Raw genomic sequence first — 14,425 nt, forward strand, 5'->3', positions numbered from 1 at the left:
CCACTTATTGAAAGTGTGCCCTGGCAAGTTGTGCCTTCATTTTCTCATCTGTAAAATGGAAATAATAGGACTGAGTTCATAAGCATAAAGGCCTTTGGAGGGTGTACTTACTAAGCGCTATGTAAGTGTTGAAAGAAAGACATACAGACAGAAAGACAGAAAGAAAAGAAAGAAACCAACCAGGTGGTTTAGTCCAGCTGCTGATAGTAAGGAACCAGTGTGCAGAGAGGTGGCGAAGGGCAAGCTTCTCTGAGGAAGTGAGTTTTCAGCTGGCCTGAAGGTCAAGGGTATCCTTGTCCCCAAACCTTTATTTTATTGGCTGTGTCTTGTGAGAAGTTCCAGGGGGTTTGGGAGACCGTGGAACCACATTTGCAGATTCTTTCTTTTCAGCAAAGGCCCCATTTATGAGATGAAGAAGGCAGCTTTGGGTTCCCCAGGGCTCTGCTGTCACCTCTGGGACCTTAAGCTAACCATTAGACACCTTGGGCTTTGGCCCTTCCTCTCTGTGCAGCGGGAGCGAGGTTTGGTCATTGTTGCACCCGGAACGGCCTCCTCATAGTCCGCAGGAGAGTGGTTCTGAACTCTCCTCTCTCTTCTCCATCATGGAAACAGTGGGGAAGGCAGGGCTGCCAGTGTGCTGAGGATTCCCCGAGTTTGGGAAAATGGAAGCACGCTTGGTTGGACAGTTCCTTCTTTGACTTCTGAACCTTTGTTTTCTCATGAGATATAAGTGGCCCGACACTCTTCACATCCACCTACTTACTGAGCTAGTTTTTAAAATCGGCAGGCTGGGTTCGGTCTGGAGAATTCCTGAGTAGACGGCTGACCGCATGGAGCAGGGGGGCCTGGCCCTTGTTTCAGCACCTTCTCCTCCTCCACACTGGTGACTCAGGCCATCCTGTAATTCATGAAACTTAAGGCTTGTTCTTTTTCTGCTAGCCGAGATGCCGCGCCAGTTCCCCAAGCTGAACATCTCTGAGGTGGACGAGCAAGTCCGGCTCCTGGCCGAGAAGGTGTTTGCTAAAGTGCTCCGAGAAGAGGACAGCAAAGATGCCCTGTCCCTCTTCACCGTCCCCGAGGACTGCCCCATCGGGCAGAAGGAGGCCAAGGAGAGGGAGCTGCAGAAGGAGCTGGCGGAGCAGCAGTCTGTGGAGACTGCAAAAAGGTTTGTTCCCTCCCACGCCTCAGCTCTGGTGCACACGGGCAGACCAGGCAGGCGGGGGACGTGCGTCCCGAGATGAGGCACCTCGTGGGGACTGGCCTCTGCCTGGGAGCTGAGTTTATTTCTTAACCAAGGCCACTTAATTCACCACTTATTTCTTGAAGGACATTTGGTGCCTCTGTTAGGTTGAAAAGATCAAAAACCGCTTTCTCTCTGCTGCTATTTTAGTAACAAATCCTGTGCATAAAGACACACCATTTCCAAAAGACATTTCCATTTTCCTTTTGGAAATTTGAGGATTGCTTGGGAAACGTCGTTTTACTTCCTTCATCCCTTGACAAATATTTTGCCTTGTTAATTAGACAAGTAATTTGCCTTATTAATCAGCTCGCTATTTGCCAGGTGTGTGCTGGGCGCTGGAGTGCACTAATGAACAGAATAGATACCATCCCTGCCCTGTAGAGCTTACAGTTGGTCCAGACCGTAATTAACTGGACAAGTTAATTAAAAAATGATGAGTTGTGATAAATGCTGTATCAGTCAGAGTCTAACTGGAAATACAGAAACCAGTCAAGTATTGGAAATAGGATTTTAAGGCAGGGAATTGGTTACAGAGGTGGTGGAGAACTGAGAAGAAAAGCAGTGGTGGGGGTGGGGGTGGGCAGCCCTGAGAGGAGACACAGTAGGAAGAAGCTACCCCCCTAGGCTGGAGAGACAATGGAAAGAGGTGGTGTTGCTGGAGGCCAGGGTGGAGGAGTTGGAACTGTGGGGGCCTTTCCAGTGGAAACTGGAACCAAGAAGGCGAGGCAACAGCTGTAGAGACACCTCCCAAGGCAGAGATGGAGGCAGGAGACACCTGGCTTTAAGCCTCTGGCACCTTCCAGTTTCCCCCAGTGGTTGCCATTGGCTAAACCTGGCCAGAAGGCAGATGACAGATAGCTTAAACACCGGGGAAGATGAGAGAGGATCGGAGGACAAACAGGCGCAGGCCCAGCACGGCTGCTAGAAGGGAGATGAAGGAGTTGAGGAGGGTGGGGAGAAGGAGGGGTGGGAGAGTCCTTTTTATTTTTTTAAAGATTTTATTTATTTATTTATTTTCCTCCCAGAGCCCCAGTAGATAGTTGTATGTCATAGCTGCACATCCCTCTAGTTGCTGTATGTGGGACGCAGCCTCAGCATGGCCAGAGAAGCGGTGCGTCGGTGCGCGCCCGGGATCCGAACCCAGGCCGCCAGCAGCGGAGCACGCGCACTTAACGGCCAAGCCACGGGGCCGGCCCAAGGATGAGTCCTTTTTTAGATTGGATAGTTAGGGAAGGACTCTCAGGAGGTGACATGATACCTGATACTTAAAGGGTGTAAAGGAGCTAGCTATGCCTATAGCTGGGTTGGAGCCTTACAGGTCGGGGAGCCAGGACAAAGGCCCTCAAGTCTATTCCAGGAGGCCCCTGTGGGCAGAGGCGTGGTTAAAGGGGGGAGTGCCATGACCTCAGCATGGAGGGGTGGGCAGTGCCCAGATCAGACGGCCTTGTGCGCTGTGATAAGAAATTTGGATCTTAGTTCAAGTGCAATGGGAAGCCCTCACTCTTTCACAGTTTATCTTACCTGGGACAGCAGAATTAAAGAATAAAACGCTTTGAGGAAGTGTTTGGTGGGTCTATAGCTGGGTGCCTGCCTGGCCAGCACACTGTAGTCCTCAACAGCTAATGTAGTGAGACTTGAGCCCTCTCTGCAACCTACTCAGCCATCAGGGCCTTTCTAAGGTACCTCCTTATTTTTAAAGGCAAGTCCTTTCCTTTCTTGGCAATAGAAAATTGCAGTATTTCCTTACTTTTTTGGGAAAGAAGGAAAAAGTGGAGTACTGGTATAAAAGCAAGAACAGAGTTTCACCATCCGTAGAATAAGTGCTTTCCTTCCTCTGAGGGGCCGTGAGCCCATGAAGTGAAGGAGTGGTTGGTGCCATCAGCCAGCCTTGTGTTGAGTGAGGTGGGGTGGCCCCAGGCCTGGCGTGGTCACCCCTGAGGGTAAAGAAGAGCGTGACTGTGGAGACCCTTGTCCACGCTGCCCTGGCTTGATGCAGTGCAGTTAAGTGCAGTGCAATTCCAGGCTGACTTGATGAACTGAACCGTCTGCGGGACCTTCTGTGTCTGATGAACTGAGCGTTTTAGACCCTTCATAATGAGAAGAGAAGGAGTCTTGGCATTTTTTATAATCAGGAATAATAGGTTTCTGAGGCCTATTCCGTGTCACAGGGTGACATGGGCTGACATCTGCGAGAAGAGACCCTTCTCTTCTTATCAATGCCCAGGCTCATGGCAAGATGGAAGCCTTCTTACTTGAAGTCCAAACGTGCTCTGTGGTTTCCAGAAACTCCTCTGCAACTCCTCTCCACTTGTGGTGGTCTCGGTTTGCATCCCTGCCCCTTTTGACTGGAAGCTCCTTGAGGACTGTATCTGGCTCCACTGCCTCCCCAGGATCCAGCCCAGGACTCAGCCTGTGTTGGTGAGCAGTGGATGTGTGGCAGAGGAAAGACGTCCTGTTCCTCCACTGCCGCCAGATACCGCATCAGGGTGGCCACAGCTCCCTCGATCTCTGGGTTCTGCCACTCACTAGTACACTCTGTGACCTTGGGCAGATTAGGAAACCTCTCTGTGCCCCAGTTTCTTCCTTACCTATAAAGTGGGGAATAGTATCTGCTTTCATGGGGTGTTGTGAGGAATGAGGGAATTAACGTATGTGAAAGGCTTAGGACAGTGCCTGGGTCACAGTGAGCCTCCTGTAAATGTTAACTCTTTATCCAGCTTCCTGCTGCGGGGCGGGCAGCAACAGCAGCTCCTGCTTGCTGTGGGCTAAGTGCTGGGCTATGCAGCTCACTCGGTCTTTAATCCCCACGTCAAACTTACCAAGTGTGTGTTCTAGGATCTAGATATTGCAGATGAGGAAACTAAGGCTCAGAGAAGTTAACTTGTACAAGGACACATAGCAAGTAAGTGACAGAGCAGGGACTGAAACCCACGTCCTTTGAATCTAGGACCCCACATTGGATCACGAGGCTGTCCCATCTCCAGTCAGAGTGGGGCTTTGGTGTGAAGTCCTCTGGACGGAAGGCCCCTGGGAAGAGGCTGGCTGTTCTGTAGAAGAGCTGGGAGGCCTCTGGGGTTCTTAACTTGGGTTAAGCATATGAATCAATGTTATAACGGGAAGGCTCTGGGGTGCCCGGGTGCTGAGGAGGGCCAGGAAGTGGGGAAGGATAAAGATGGGGACACAGTGAATGGCAGGGGCAGCCAAGGGCCAGAGTGGGTGGGGGTACCAGACAGGTGCTGAGAGATGCTGTAATAAATAGCAGCTCATGTGACCAATTCACGGTCCTGTGTCGAGGGCCTGAGCAGGTGTCCTCACAGCCCCACACCCTGCCAGCACTGTGGCAGGAGTGAGATTCTGCCAGGTGGACATGAGGGTTGGGGAGGGAATGGGCGTGCCAGCTGTGGCAGAGCAAGCTGGCTTACTCTGGTGCCCCAAGGGTTAGCACGAGGTGCAACAGGCGGGGCTGTGGACAGACAGATCTTGGCCCATCGTAAGGAAGTGCTTTCTAACAGTGGAATGGATCATGTTTTGTTCACCTTGTGTTTGTGTGCTTAGCACTGGCCTGGCCCAGAGGAGGTGCTTGGTAAATATTTTTTGGATAAATCATTCGATGCTGATATCTTGTTCAGAAATGTAGTGAGCTCTCTATCACTGGAGGTATTCAAGCAAAGTCTGTCTCAGTGAGAGGATTGGGGTGTGTAGTCTTTAAAGTCCTTTCCAGCCGGGACACTCCGTGGTTCTATAATTCAGAAAAAGCTTATGGTAACTTCTTTTATTATTATGACGCATGTGGGGCTTCAGACAGCCTTGGGAGGGAAAGGACAGGCGTGAGGACACACACACACACACACACACACACACAGAGTCACTCAGCTGCCGCTCTCCCCTTTGTTGGCAGAGCCTCGGTTGTATAGAATGGATGGTGGATATGGGCCTATGGTAGGCAGAATTTGTAAAATGTCCCCCCCCGTCAATCTCCAGACCCTTTGAATATGATGAGACATCAGTCCTGTGGTTATGGTGTGGTATATGTCACCATGGATCTGAAGATAGGGAGGTCACTAGGGTGAGCCTGATCTAATCGCGTGAGTCCTTAGAGCAGAGAGCTTTCTCAGGCTGGTAGTGGATGGGGAAGTCAGAGACTCGGAGCACCAGAACCATGTGCCGCGCCTGGCTTTGAAGATGGAGGAGCTGTGTGCAAGAATCAGAGAGTGACCCCTGCCCAATGCCAGCAAGGAACCTGGGACCTCAGTGTATGGTCACAGGGAACTGAATTCTGCCAACAACCTGAATGAGCTTAGAAGCGGATTCTTTCCAGATAATCACATCTTGATTTTGCCGTTTTGATACCCTGAGCATGGAGCCCAGCCAACTACTGAGACTTCTCACCCACAGAACTGTGAACCAGTAAATGGGTGTTGTTTGAAGCCACCAGGCTTGTGGTAGTTTGTTGTGCAGCCATAGAAAATGAACACAGGGCCCTCCTCTTGGGCTCCATTTAGTTTTTCCAATTTTCTTAGATATAAGCTCGGCAGTTAGCTCTGTTATTCCAAGCCCTTTCCCAAGGTGAGTGGGCCCTGAGGAGTTGTCCCATCTGTTGTTAAACCCATCCCTGGTGCCTGCAGTCTGAGCTCCCAGCCCACGGATGTTCACCTGTGATGATCTGGGGCTCACCTGAAGACCAGGCTGGAGCCATGATGAATGTCTTCAAGGAGAATTCCCTGGGCACCAGCTGGTGGATATTGGCTTCCCCACTGGGGCAGAAACATTCCTAGGACAAGCCTGGTTGGCTTAGGTTGCTTAGGCAGCTTTATGATTATGGTGTTTTGTTTTGGTTTTTTTCTTTCTTACCTATTGCTCACCTTAGATGTCACCTTGCTTCTCCTTGGCAGGGTTGGCCCTCAGGCAGCATTGGCTGAGGATGTGGGGGTGAAGTTGGCATAGAGATAAAAACAGTGACCTGGCAGGCATGTGAGTGATACAGAAGCCGGAATCTCATGGGACCTGGCTGAACCTGTGAGAATGTGACAAGGAGCCCAAAGTAAAGGCTCTTCCTCTAGGTGTGAACATCCAAAAGATGCCAAAGTGAGAACCTCATTGCTCAAGGTGAATCTGCCTCTGAGGAATGATTGACTGGCATGCGTTGGCATCTTCCTTGGGGCATGATGCTTGGCCCAGCTCTGTGTGATGGACGGATGGCAGGCTGGGGAAAGCCTGGGCTGGAGGCTCCCAAAGTTCAGGCTGAGTTTCCTAAACAACCCAGTGCATCTGTTATGCAGGGCCAGGGGCAGGGCAAAGACTCCTGAAAAGGGGCCACCTCCACCTTCCAGGTGTAAACAGCCTTGTCCCCAAAGAGGTGATAACGCGGGTGGGCGGATAAGGACTGGAGAGCCATGGCAAGAGGTGGGTGCATAGATAGGGGAGGGAACTGTGGTTCCTGAAAAATCAGAAATGGGTCTATGAGAAGGAGACCTGGCCAAGAGCGAAGAGGAAGACAGCTGCTTCCAGGTGAGTCATAGGTCTGTCTGGGGATCAAATGATTTCTCCACACCCTATAGATGTCCCTGGTGCCTGGAGAAGAGGAGGGGTCTGACGGGCTCTCGTGGGTTATGATGGTCATTGAGTCCTTTCCTGGTGGCTGTCGGCCATGGTTGTGGTAGGATAAGTACCCAGGAGGCTGCTGGTCCCTCTGGCACAAAGTAGGGCAGGTAGTCAGCTAGTTTCTGGCATTGGACACCTCTGGGTGGTGATGCTGGGGGCTGGGTTCCATTGGGGGCAGAAAGAGACATGGGAGAGGGGAGTGCTGATGGCCTCACCTCACTGCTAGTTAACTCCCTTCCTGGGCGTTCTAGGACTTGGGGTGGTGTCATTTGAAATGTTACTCTTTACTTAACAAGGAAGGTGAGTGTTCCCAAATCAGCATTGCAAATCAGCCTGAGCTTGTGGCATTTTAAACCAACCTTGTGCCCACGTCCCCAAGAGTTGGCGAAGTCATCTTTTGATGCCAAAGTGACGGGTCCAGAGGGACCCGAAATTGATGCTGATCGAGCCCTTTCCCATAAAGCAGGATACAGATCTGTGCCCACCCCGGCGGCAGCAGCCAGGATGGCACATGTCAGGCTTGAGGAAGGAGCCGCCAGGGTGATGGGGTAGAGCGGGTACCAGGGAGAAGGGAGGCTAAGGATTATCTGCCGCCTTGCCATGTGACTTTGTGTAAGCGCTTTTCCATCTCTGGGCTCCTGACTCCTTCTTTATGAAAAAAGGAGGTGGTTGACCATCATGATCTCTTCTGGCTCCAATGCCCCAAATTTCTAACTCTGAAATACAGTGGGATTGTCTCTGTGTGACCCTGTTCATAGTCCTTCCCGAGACTACTCATATGCTGGGACTTAGGGTTGGGGTTATCTGAAGATAGCATGCTGGTTGATTTGACATTGTCCTCGTTTCTCCTGCCCTTGGCGTTAGACCCCTGTGGCATGGTCTGCCCTCTGTCTCCTAAGTCATTTGCCCACTCGAATGCTCTGTGTGCCTTGCAAACACAGCCCACGGCACTTCTTAGTGACCACAGGGAGGGGCGTCTGGAGGGCTGTTCTGTACCTCATGCACAGAGACGTGTGTAAGAGGAAGGCGTAAATAATTAGAAACTTCTAAATGGTAGGGCCAGCACCACTGATTAATCAGAGAAAAATTCTCCTGCCGTGTATATAACAAAGACTCTTTCTCGCCTGCTCCAATTAGCTGCTGATGTCTCCCACTTTTCCTTGTCCTTGGCTTTTAGAAAGAAAAGTTTCAAGATGATTCGGTCCCAGTCCCTGTCTCTGCAAATACCGACGCAAGATTGGAAGGCCCCCCCGACAGCCAGTCCGGCCATGTCTCCCACAACCCCTGTCACTTCCCAGCCCATGCCAGCGCCCTATGCTGTGCCCGAGTTCCAGCGGGTCACCATCAGCGGAGATTACTGTGCCGGGGTAAGGTGTCTCTCACTCCCCGCTCTCTGCGGGCTCCCCGGGGGCTGTGAAGTATGTGCTTTATGCAGAAGTTGGGGGCCCTTGGGCCACTGGGGTCATGCCCAGCCCTGAAGCCTGGCCTGGTCTGTGAGTGTCTGGGAGGTGGCGGGCAGGAGGCACAGGAGTCTGAAGAGAAGAAGGGTCCTAGCCAACGTTGTGAGGTGTGGGTGTGTCTAAGGCGCTACTCATCCCTGTGAAGAGGGCCTTGGGCTGCGGGCTGGCACACTGTGGCTGTGGCCTGTGAGTTCCATATGTTCTCTGGGCCCAGAACGCTGCTCTCTGTTCCTGTAGCCCATTGAGGAAGGTGCTGGCTTGGGCCCTTTAGTGCTCCCAAACGTTGAATGGATTCAAAGTCCCGGTGTTGGTTGATTTATGTGAAATCAATTATTGCTGATTCAGCTCTTTCTAAGTGCTTAGAATTAGTATCCTTAGATGCAGGCTAGACTCTCCCAACTGGGAAGAGAGGGTCTTGATGAGAAAGTGAACAAGATTGGTTTACAACAAGTTAGTTAACTCAGTCCCTGAAAATGTGCTAATTTCACCTGGTAGATGATGCGTTTTGATTGCTTCTTTCTTGAAGAGAAGTATCCCTTAGTGCCAGGCTGAAGTCTTGTTCTATCTCCCTGGCCCTCAATCTTCCATGCCTCAGCTGGCCTTGTTATTCTCTCTTTATCTCTTCTTTTTAACAATAGTTTTAGAATATATAGTATATCTGAGAAAGCAAACGGCTTACTACTCTTCTTATAAATTTTCTCCTAGCTTTAAAAAAATTTTTACTTTTTGTGCATTATAGAATCCTTGCATATGGTACATAATTTAAAAGGTACAAAAATTATACCAGTCCTCCAGCCACCCAATTCCCCTCCTCAGAGGCAACCCTTGGTTTCGGTTTCTTGTGTGTTCTCACATAGATGGCCTATGTACTTACAATTAATTATGCGCACATAGTTCATTTATTTACTTGTACACAAATGGAAGTTTACTACACACATTATACAGACCCTAGCTTTTTTCACTTAACAGTATATCTTGGAGGTAATGCCATATCAATATGTAAAGAACTTCCTTGCTCTTTTTTATAAGTGGGTAGTATTCCACTGTGTGGATGTACCGTACTTTATTTTATCTAAGTTCCTAGGGCTGGGCATTTTGGTGGGATTGGAAGGGGTGCAGGCCTTGTGTGAAGATGCAGCTTCCTGACCAGAAGCCTTGGTGTCCACCTGGCCAGTAGAAAGGGAGAGTAGAGGTGGGCTGACAGCCAGCTGAATGGGAGGACACTGGCCTGGTGCATTAACTGGCTTCTTTCAGTCAGTCTCCTGGCTGGCACAAAGTAGGGCACAGAGCCCCTGAACTGGGCAGTTGGTCCCCAGAGAGCTCCAAGTCCGTGAGAGGCAGGCGGGCCTTACAGATTGCCTTGGCCCCCAGTGGGTTTGTGGCTGGGCATGGGGCCTGCAGTGGCTACAAGTTGACCGGTGGCTGCTGGTCCCCTGGGATCCTAAGCACCCTCTCTGATATCTTCAACCATGGCCTGAGCCCCTTGCCATGCTGAGTCCATCGGTTCTGCAGACAGTGTTTGGCTTTGTTGTGGGCAGGGGCATATTTTCTGTCTAAGGTGTTTGCCTCTGCTCACGTATTCCTGCTGCTCTCAGAAGCCATCCACTGGAAGGTGTAAAATGGAATTAACACACCCCAATGGGGGCACTTGGCATCAGGAAGGAGAAGCTACTTCCTTAACAGAAACCAAGGACTAACATTTAGTAAAAGTATAAAAACATGCATGGGAAAGATATATATCAACTCCCTTCCTCTGAGGATGGAGTGGGGTGGAGGAGGGGGGAGAGTTGAGTTTTAGCTGTATCTGTGATGATTTATTTATTCAAACATATAAGAGATCTGAAACGATGAAAAATATTGAAATTGTTAGATCTGGAAGGTAGATACACGAATGTCTGTCATATTCTCTTCAGTGCTTGTCTGTATGTTTAACATATTTCAAAACTAAAAATGATCTTTTAATTGAAGCAGAGGAGGACACTTCCAGGCCCCAGCCCTCCCCACTCTGTGCTCTGCCGGCATCTTGTGCCTCCCTCTGCTGCCTCAGGTAGCCCCTGTTATGACCGTCGGTTAGCTGCACGCCTCCCCAAGCGTGTTTGGATTTCTGCCATACACGCCCTTCCCAAACAAAGATGAATGAGCCCACTGGAAGGTGGGAATTGATCTCATTCATTGTTGAGTACGAAGCAGCTCTGGGAAGCAGAGCATCTTTAGGCTTTGGGAATCCATCAGATCAGAGTCTGAAGTTTGACTTTGTAACTTCCTGGTGAGTGCTTTATCCTCTCTGGGTCTCAGTTTCCCCATTTGTAAAATGGGCTGCAGTGAGGACTGAAATGAAATCTACAGAAAGGGTCTGGCACATAACACATGCCAATAAGTGCTCGTTGACTGGGCTGGTTGGGGTGATTACCAGACCATCGGAAGCCTGGGGTTAGCAAAGCAGCAGACTGAGGATGCAGAAGTTTTTATTTTTACCTCCGAAAAACCCTTGTATTTTCTCAACTGAAAAATGATGGTACTCACGCTCATCAGGGTTGTGGTCCAGGCTTTGCCTCTTCATATGCTGGGTGCAACAGCAACTTTGTGGTTGAATCAGCAGCTCTTGAGGCTGGCCTTGGGGTGTGCAGGCCAGGTACCTGCCTCTCTCCAGCAGCCGTTAACTCTCTTTCTCTGTCAGGGGTCCCCAAGGCCACCCCTGGGGTTCAGCGAATCGCTAGGAGGACTCCTAGGATTCAGCACATGGCTGTACTCATGACTAGGATTCATTACAGTGAAAGGATGCAGAGCAATGTCAGCACAGGGAAAGGGCACGTGGGGCGGGGTCTGGTGGAGGCCAGCTGCAAGCTTCCCGGGGCCCTCTCCCAGTGGAGTCACCAGCACACACTTGATTACTTCAGCATCGAATTGTGACAACATGTGTAAAGTGTCGTCTACCATGGAGCTCACTAGAGACTCAGCGTCTAAGGTTCTTACTGGGGCTGGTCACACATCTGCATAGCACATCCCCAGATCCCAGACTCCCAGAAGGAAATCAGGTGTTCAGCATAAACCACGGTGTTTGTACAAACAGTTTAGGCACTGCAAACCACTCTGATTAGTCAGGGAATGGTGGGAATGCTCCCGAAAAAAATCCCCAAGTTTCCAACTGCCAGCCAAGGGCCAATGTTGCAGCAAATCTTGCTAAAGACAGCGGTCTCAGCATAGCCGTGTGAATGCTCTTCCCTTCTGCAGGTCACTGTGGAGGACTATGAGCAGGCTGCCAAGAGCCTGGCCAAGGCCCTGAAGATCCGGGAGAAGTACGCCCGGCTCGCCTATCACCGCTTCCCACGGACCACTGCCCAGTACCTAGGTCATCAGTGGGTGGACACTGCACCTCCAGAAGAGGGCCTCCCAGGTATGGCGCTGTGGCTGCAGTGGGGTCCAAAGTGGGGCCCCAAGAGTTGGTCAGGACTTTTTACTGACTGGATGTATTTCCCCCAGATGATGTTTTAAGGGCAGAGCCCTGGTATTGGCTTCTCCACACCGATGTTCGCTGGCTTCCCCAGCGGATTGATTCAAGGCACTGTGTGCACCTTGCCCTGGGGAGAGCTGAGCTGCAGAAGTTAAGAGAGAGATGAAAGACAGTCCCTGATCTTGGGAGTTCTCAGGGACACAGGCAGTCCCATGCTGGATATTTAAAACAACACGATCAGACAGTAAATGTCGAATCGAAAGTAGGCTCTGGAGTCAAACACATCAGCATTCCGATCTAAGCTCGGCCACTTTCTTGGGCAAGGTATTTCTCCAATCCTCAGTTTCTCAATCTGTAAAAGGGGAATAATAATAACATCTCTCCCCTGGGCCTGGTGTGAGGATTAACTGAGAGAATGCACGTGAAGGACTTAGCACAGTTCTGGCATCTAGTGCATAGTCAGTAAATGGTAGCCACGTTTCTGCTGTGGAGTTCGGGGAAGGGGAGATCTGAGAGGGCAGGATGGTTTCTGGTGGAGTCTGTTTGGCCTGTGAAGGACCCAGCAGCAGTAGAGGCTGTAAGTAATATGAATGAAGACAATAGGAATCCTTGATCTTGAACGTTGGTGATGGGGGGGTCAGATGAGGGCCTGGTGTTCTGTGCCAGTGCCCAGGACCCTGGCTGCCCCCTGGGTGTGGTTGGTGCCAAGATGTCTCCAACCTCTGGCTTTCTTGAGGCTCTGAGACCTGGACTTTGAACATCTGTTACTACCTGGGGCCCTGGGTACATCTCAGTCTTTCTGGGCCCATTTCCTGTCTGTGTAAGGGAAGTTGATCCTATCTGCCCCAGTTTTGGCAAGGGCAGACAGGAATAACTGTCAAATGTGTACTTTATACAAAACAGAGGACCCAGGGGTCCTGGGCCTGAGTGTGGGGAGGTGGAGGCTGTGGCTTCACCCAGGCCTTTGTACTGGCTACATCTCACAGGCCACTGGCTCCCTTTAGGGACTCCAGAGCTGGCCTATGGCCGTGCCTGATGCGGGGACATCAGTCCCCAGCTCTGCACTGTTTTGGCCTGTGACACCTCACATCTGCTCTAGGGGCAGCCTATTCCAAGCACTGATGGGGGGCACCCAGCTAGGTCACCCTGCCTTGGTTGCCTCCTTTGATGAGGATTCCAGGGTTTCCTCCTGCCTGGGCTGGCAGCAGGGCAGCTGGATCCTACATGGGGTTGGCTGATGTGCAGAGTTGAAGCCTCCAGTTCTGCTATTTAGCACAACCTGTTCCTTGGCCAGAGACAGAGCTTCTCGAGAGTCAGGAAAACTCATTACGAGAGTAATGAGAATAATGCTTTATAATTATGTGTTGGGCATTACTGTTTACAAAGCATTTTTCTATACCCAATATTGCAGCCCTCACAATAGCCCATTAAGGCAGGGGGTGTTATCCTCAGATGAGCAGGCAGAAGCAGAGAGGTAAAGTGGTTTGCTCAAAATCTCAAAGCTGGGAAACGGCCAAGAGATGTTTTCTGCCTCCTGTGGTCTAGCTCAACCTGCAGCTGTGGGGACAGACAGCTCTGTCGTTGGTATTCCCTGCTCTGTGGGAGAAAAGCTCCCTATTCTCCACTCGTTTGGGGGGCGGTGTCTTCTTCCTCTAGCCCCTTCACTGCCCTGGGCTCAGGAAGCTGTGGGAGGACAGGGACAATTATTTCCACTGGGCAGTTCCAGGTGCTGTCTGTTCTCTTATTAGGAGAAGACACAGCTGCCCTCTTGAATATGCCTGGCATCCCTGAAGGGCCCAGGAGGCTGAAGCTCATTTCAGTTAAATTTAAAAAGTGTACTGAAGTGCCAGCCATGTGCCAGGGACTGTTCTAGGAAGTGGGGTTGCAGCAGTGAACAAAACAGACATATACGACCCAAGATCAATAGGGGAAATTATTTTACATAGCAGTAAGTGCTAAGGAGACAAAATGGAGCAGGGAGGAGGGTATGGGATGTCGGGGCAGGTGGGGTGGGTGGGGCTGGGTGGGTGTTAGACAGAATGACCAGGACAGGCCTCACCGGGAAGGCGACTTTTGAGCCCACGCGAGCTCACAAGGTCAGGGGCACTTTGCTATCATTCAATCCTGTTTTGCAGACTTCTGCCCTCCCCCAAAGCCCCAGGAAGACCCGTACTGTCTAGATGATGCTCCCCCCAACCTGGGCTACCTGGTCCAGATGCAGGGGGGCATCCTTTTCGTGTATGATAACCAGAAGATGCTGGCTTGCCAGGAGCCCCACAGCCTGCCCTACCCTGACCTGGAGACCTACACGGTGGACATGAGCCACATCCTGGCTCTCATCACTGATGGCCCCACGTAAGCCAGCTTTCTCCGTGTCCACCTCTCTTTGCAAGGGTGCTGGGTGGGTGCACGGGTAGGAAAGGGCTGGGAAAGTCCAGCTAGGCGACCCTTTTGCTCTGGGATCTCCCGCACTTAAACCGTCCCAGAAAGAGAGTGGTTTTACCTTTTCCCAGTGCAACAATTCTCCATTGTAGGCTGGCATAGTCTTAGAGTTGGTACTACTTGTCTCTCCTGCGTGTGTAGGTGTGGAGCTTCTGTTTGCTGGTGGCCACCTGTGCACTGTAAAATGGCTGTCCCCACTCGCCCCAGGCAGGACAGCAGCCTTGCAGA

General features: G+C 51.0%; 1 protein-coding gene across 9 annotated transcripts in view; it reads left to right on the forward strand.

Moving 5' to 3' along the window:
- AMPD3 (adenosine monophosphate deaminase 3) overlaps window positions 1-14,425 on the forward strand; it is a 42,666-nt gene that overhangs the window by 8,665 nt on the left and 19,576 nt on the right. For all 9 annotated transcript variants that reach the window (XM_058545971.1, XM_058545972.1, XM_058545973.1 and 6 more), the window contains exons 2-5: window positions 940-1,165; window positions 8,022-8,211; window positions 11,536-11,698; window positions 13,891-14,110. In XM_058545971.1, the coding sequence (XP_058401954.1) occupies window positions 940-1,165; window positions 8,022-8,211; window positions 11,536-11,698; window positions 13,891-14,110 (799 nt within the window). The remainder of the gene's footprint in view (window positions 1-939; window positions 1,166-8,021; window positions 8,212-11,535; window positions 11,699-13,890; window positions 14,111-14,425) is intronic.

Source organism: Diceros bicornis, chromosome 7 (genome assembly GCF_020826845.1).
Source record: "Diceros bicornis minor isolate mBicDic1 chromosome 7, mDicBic1.mat.cur, whole genome shotgun sequence".
Taxonomy (NCBI): Eukaryota; Metazoa; Chordata; class Mammalia; order Perissodactyla; family Rhinocerotidae; genus Diceros; species Diceros bicornis.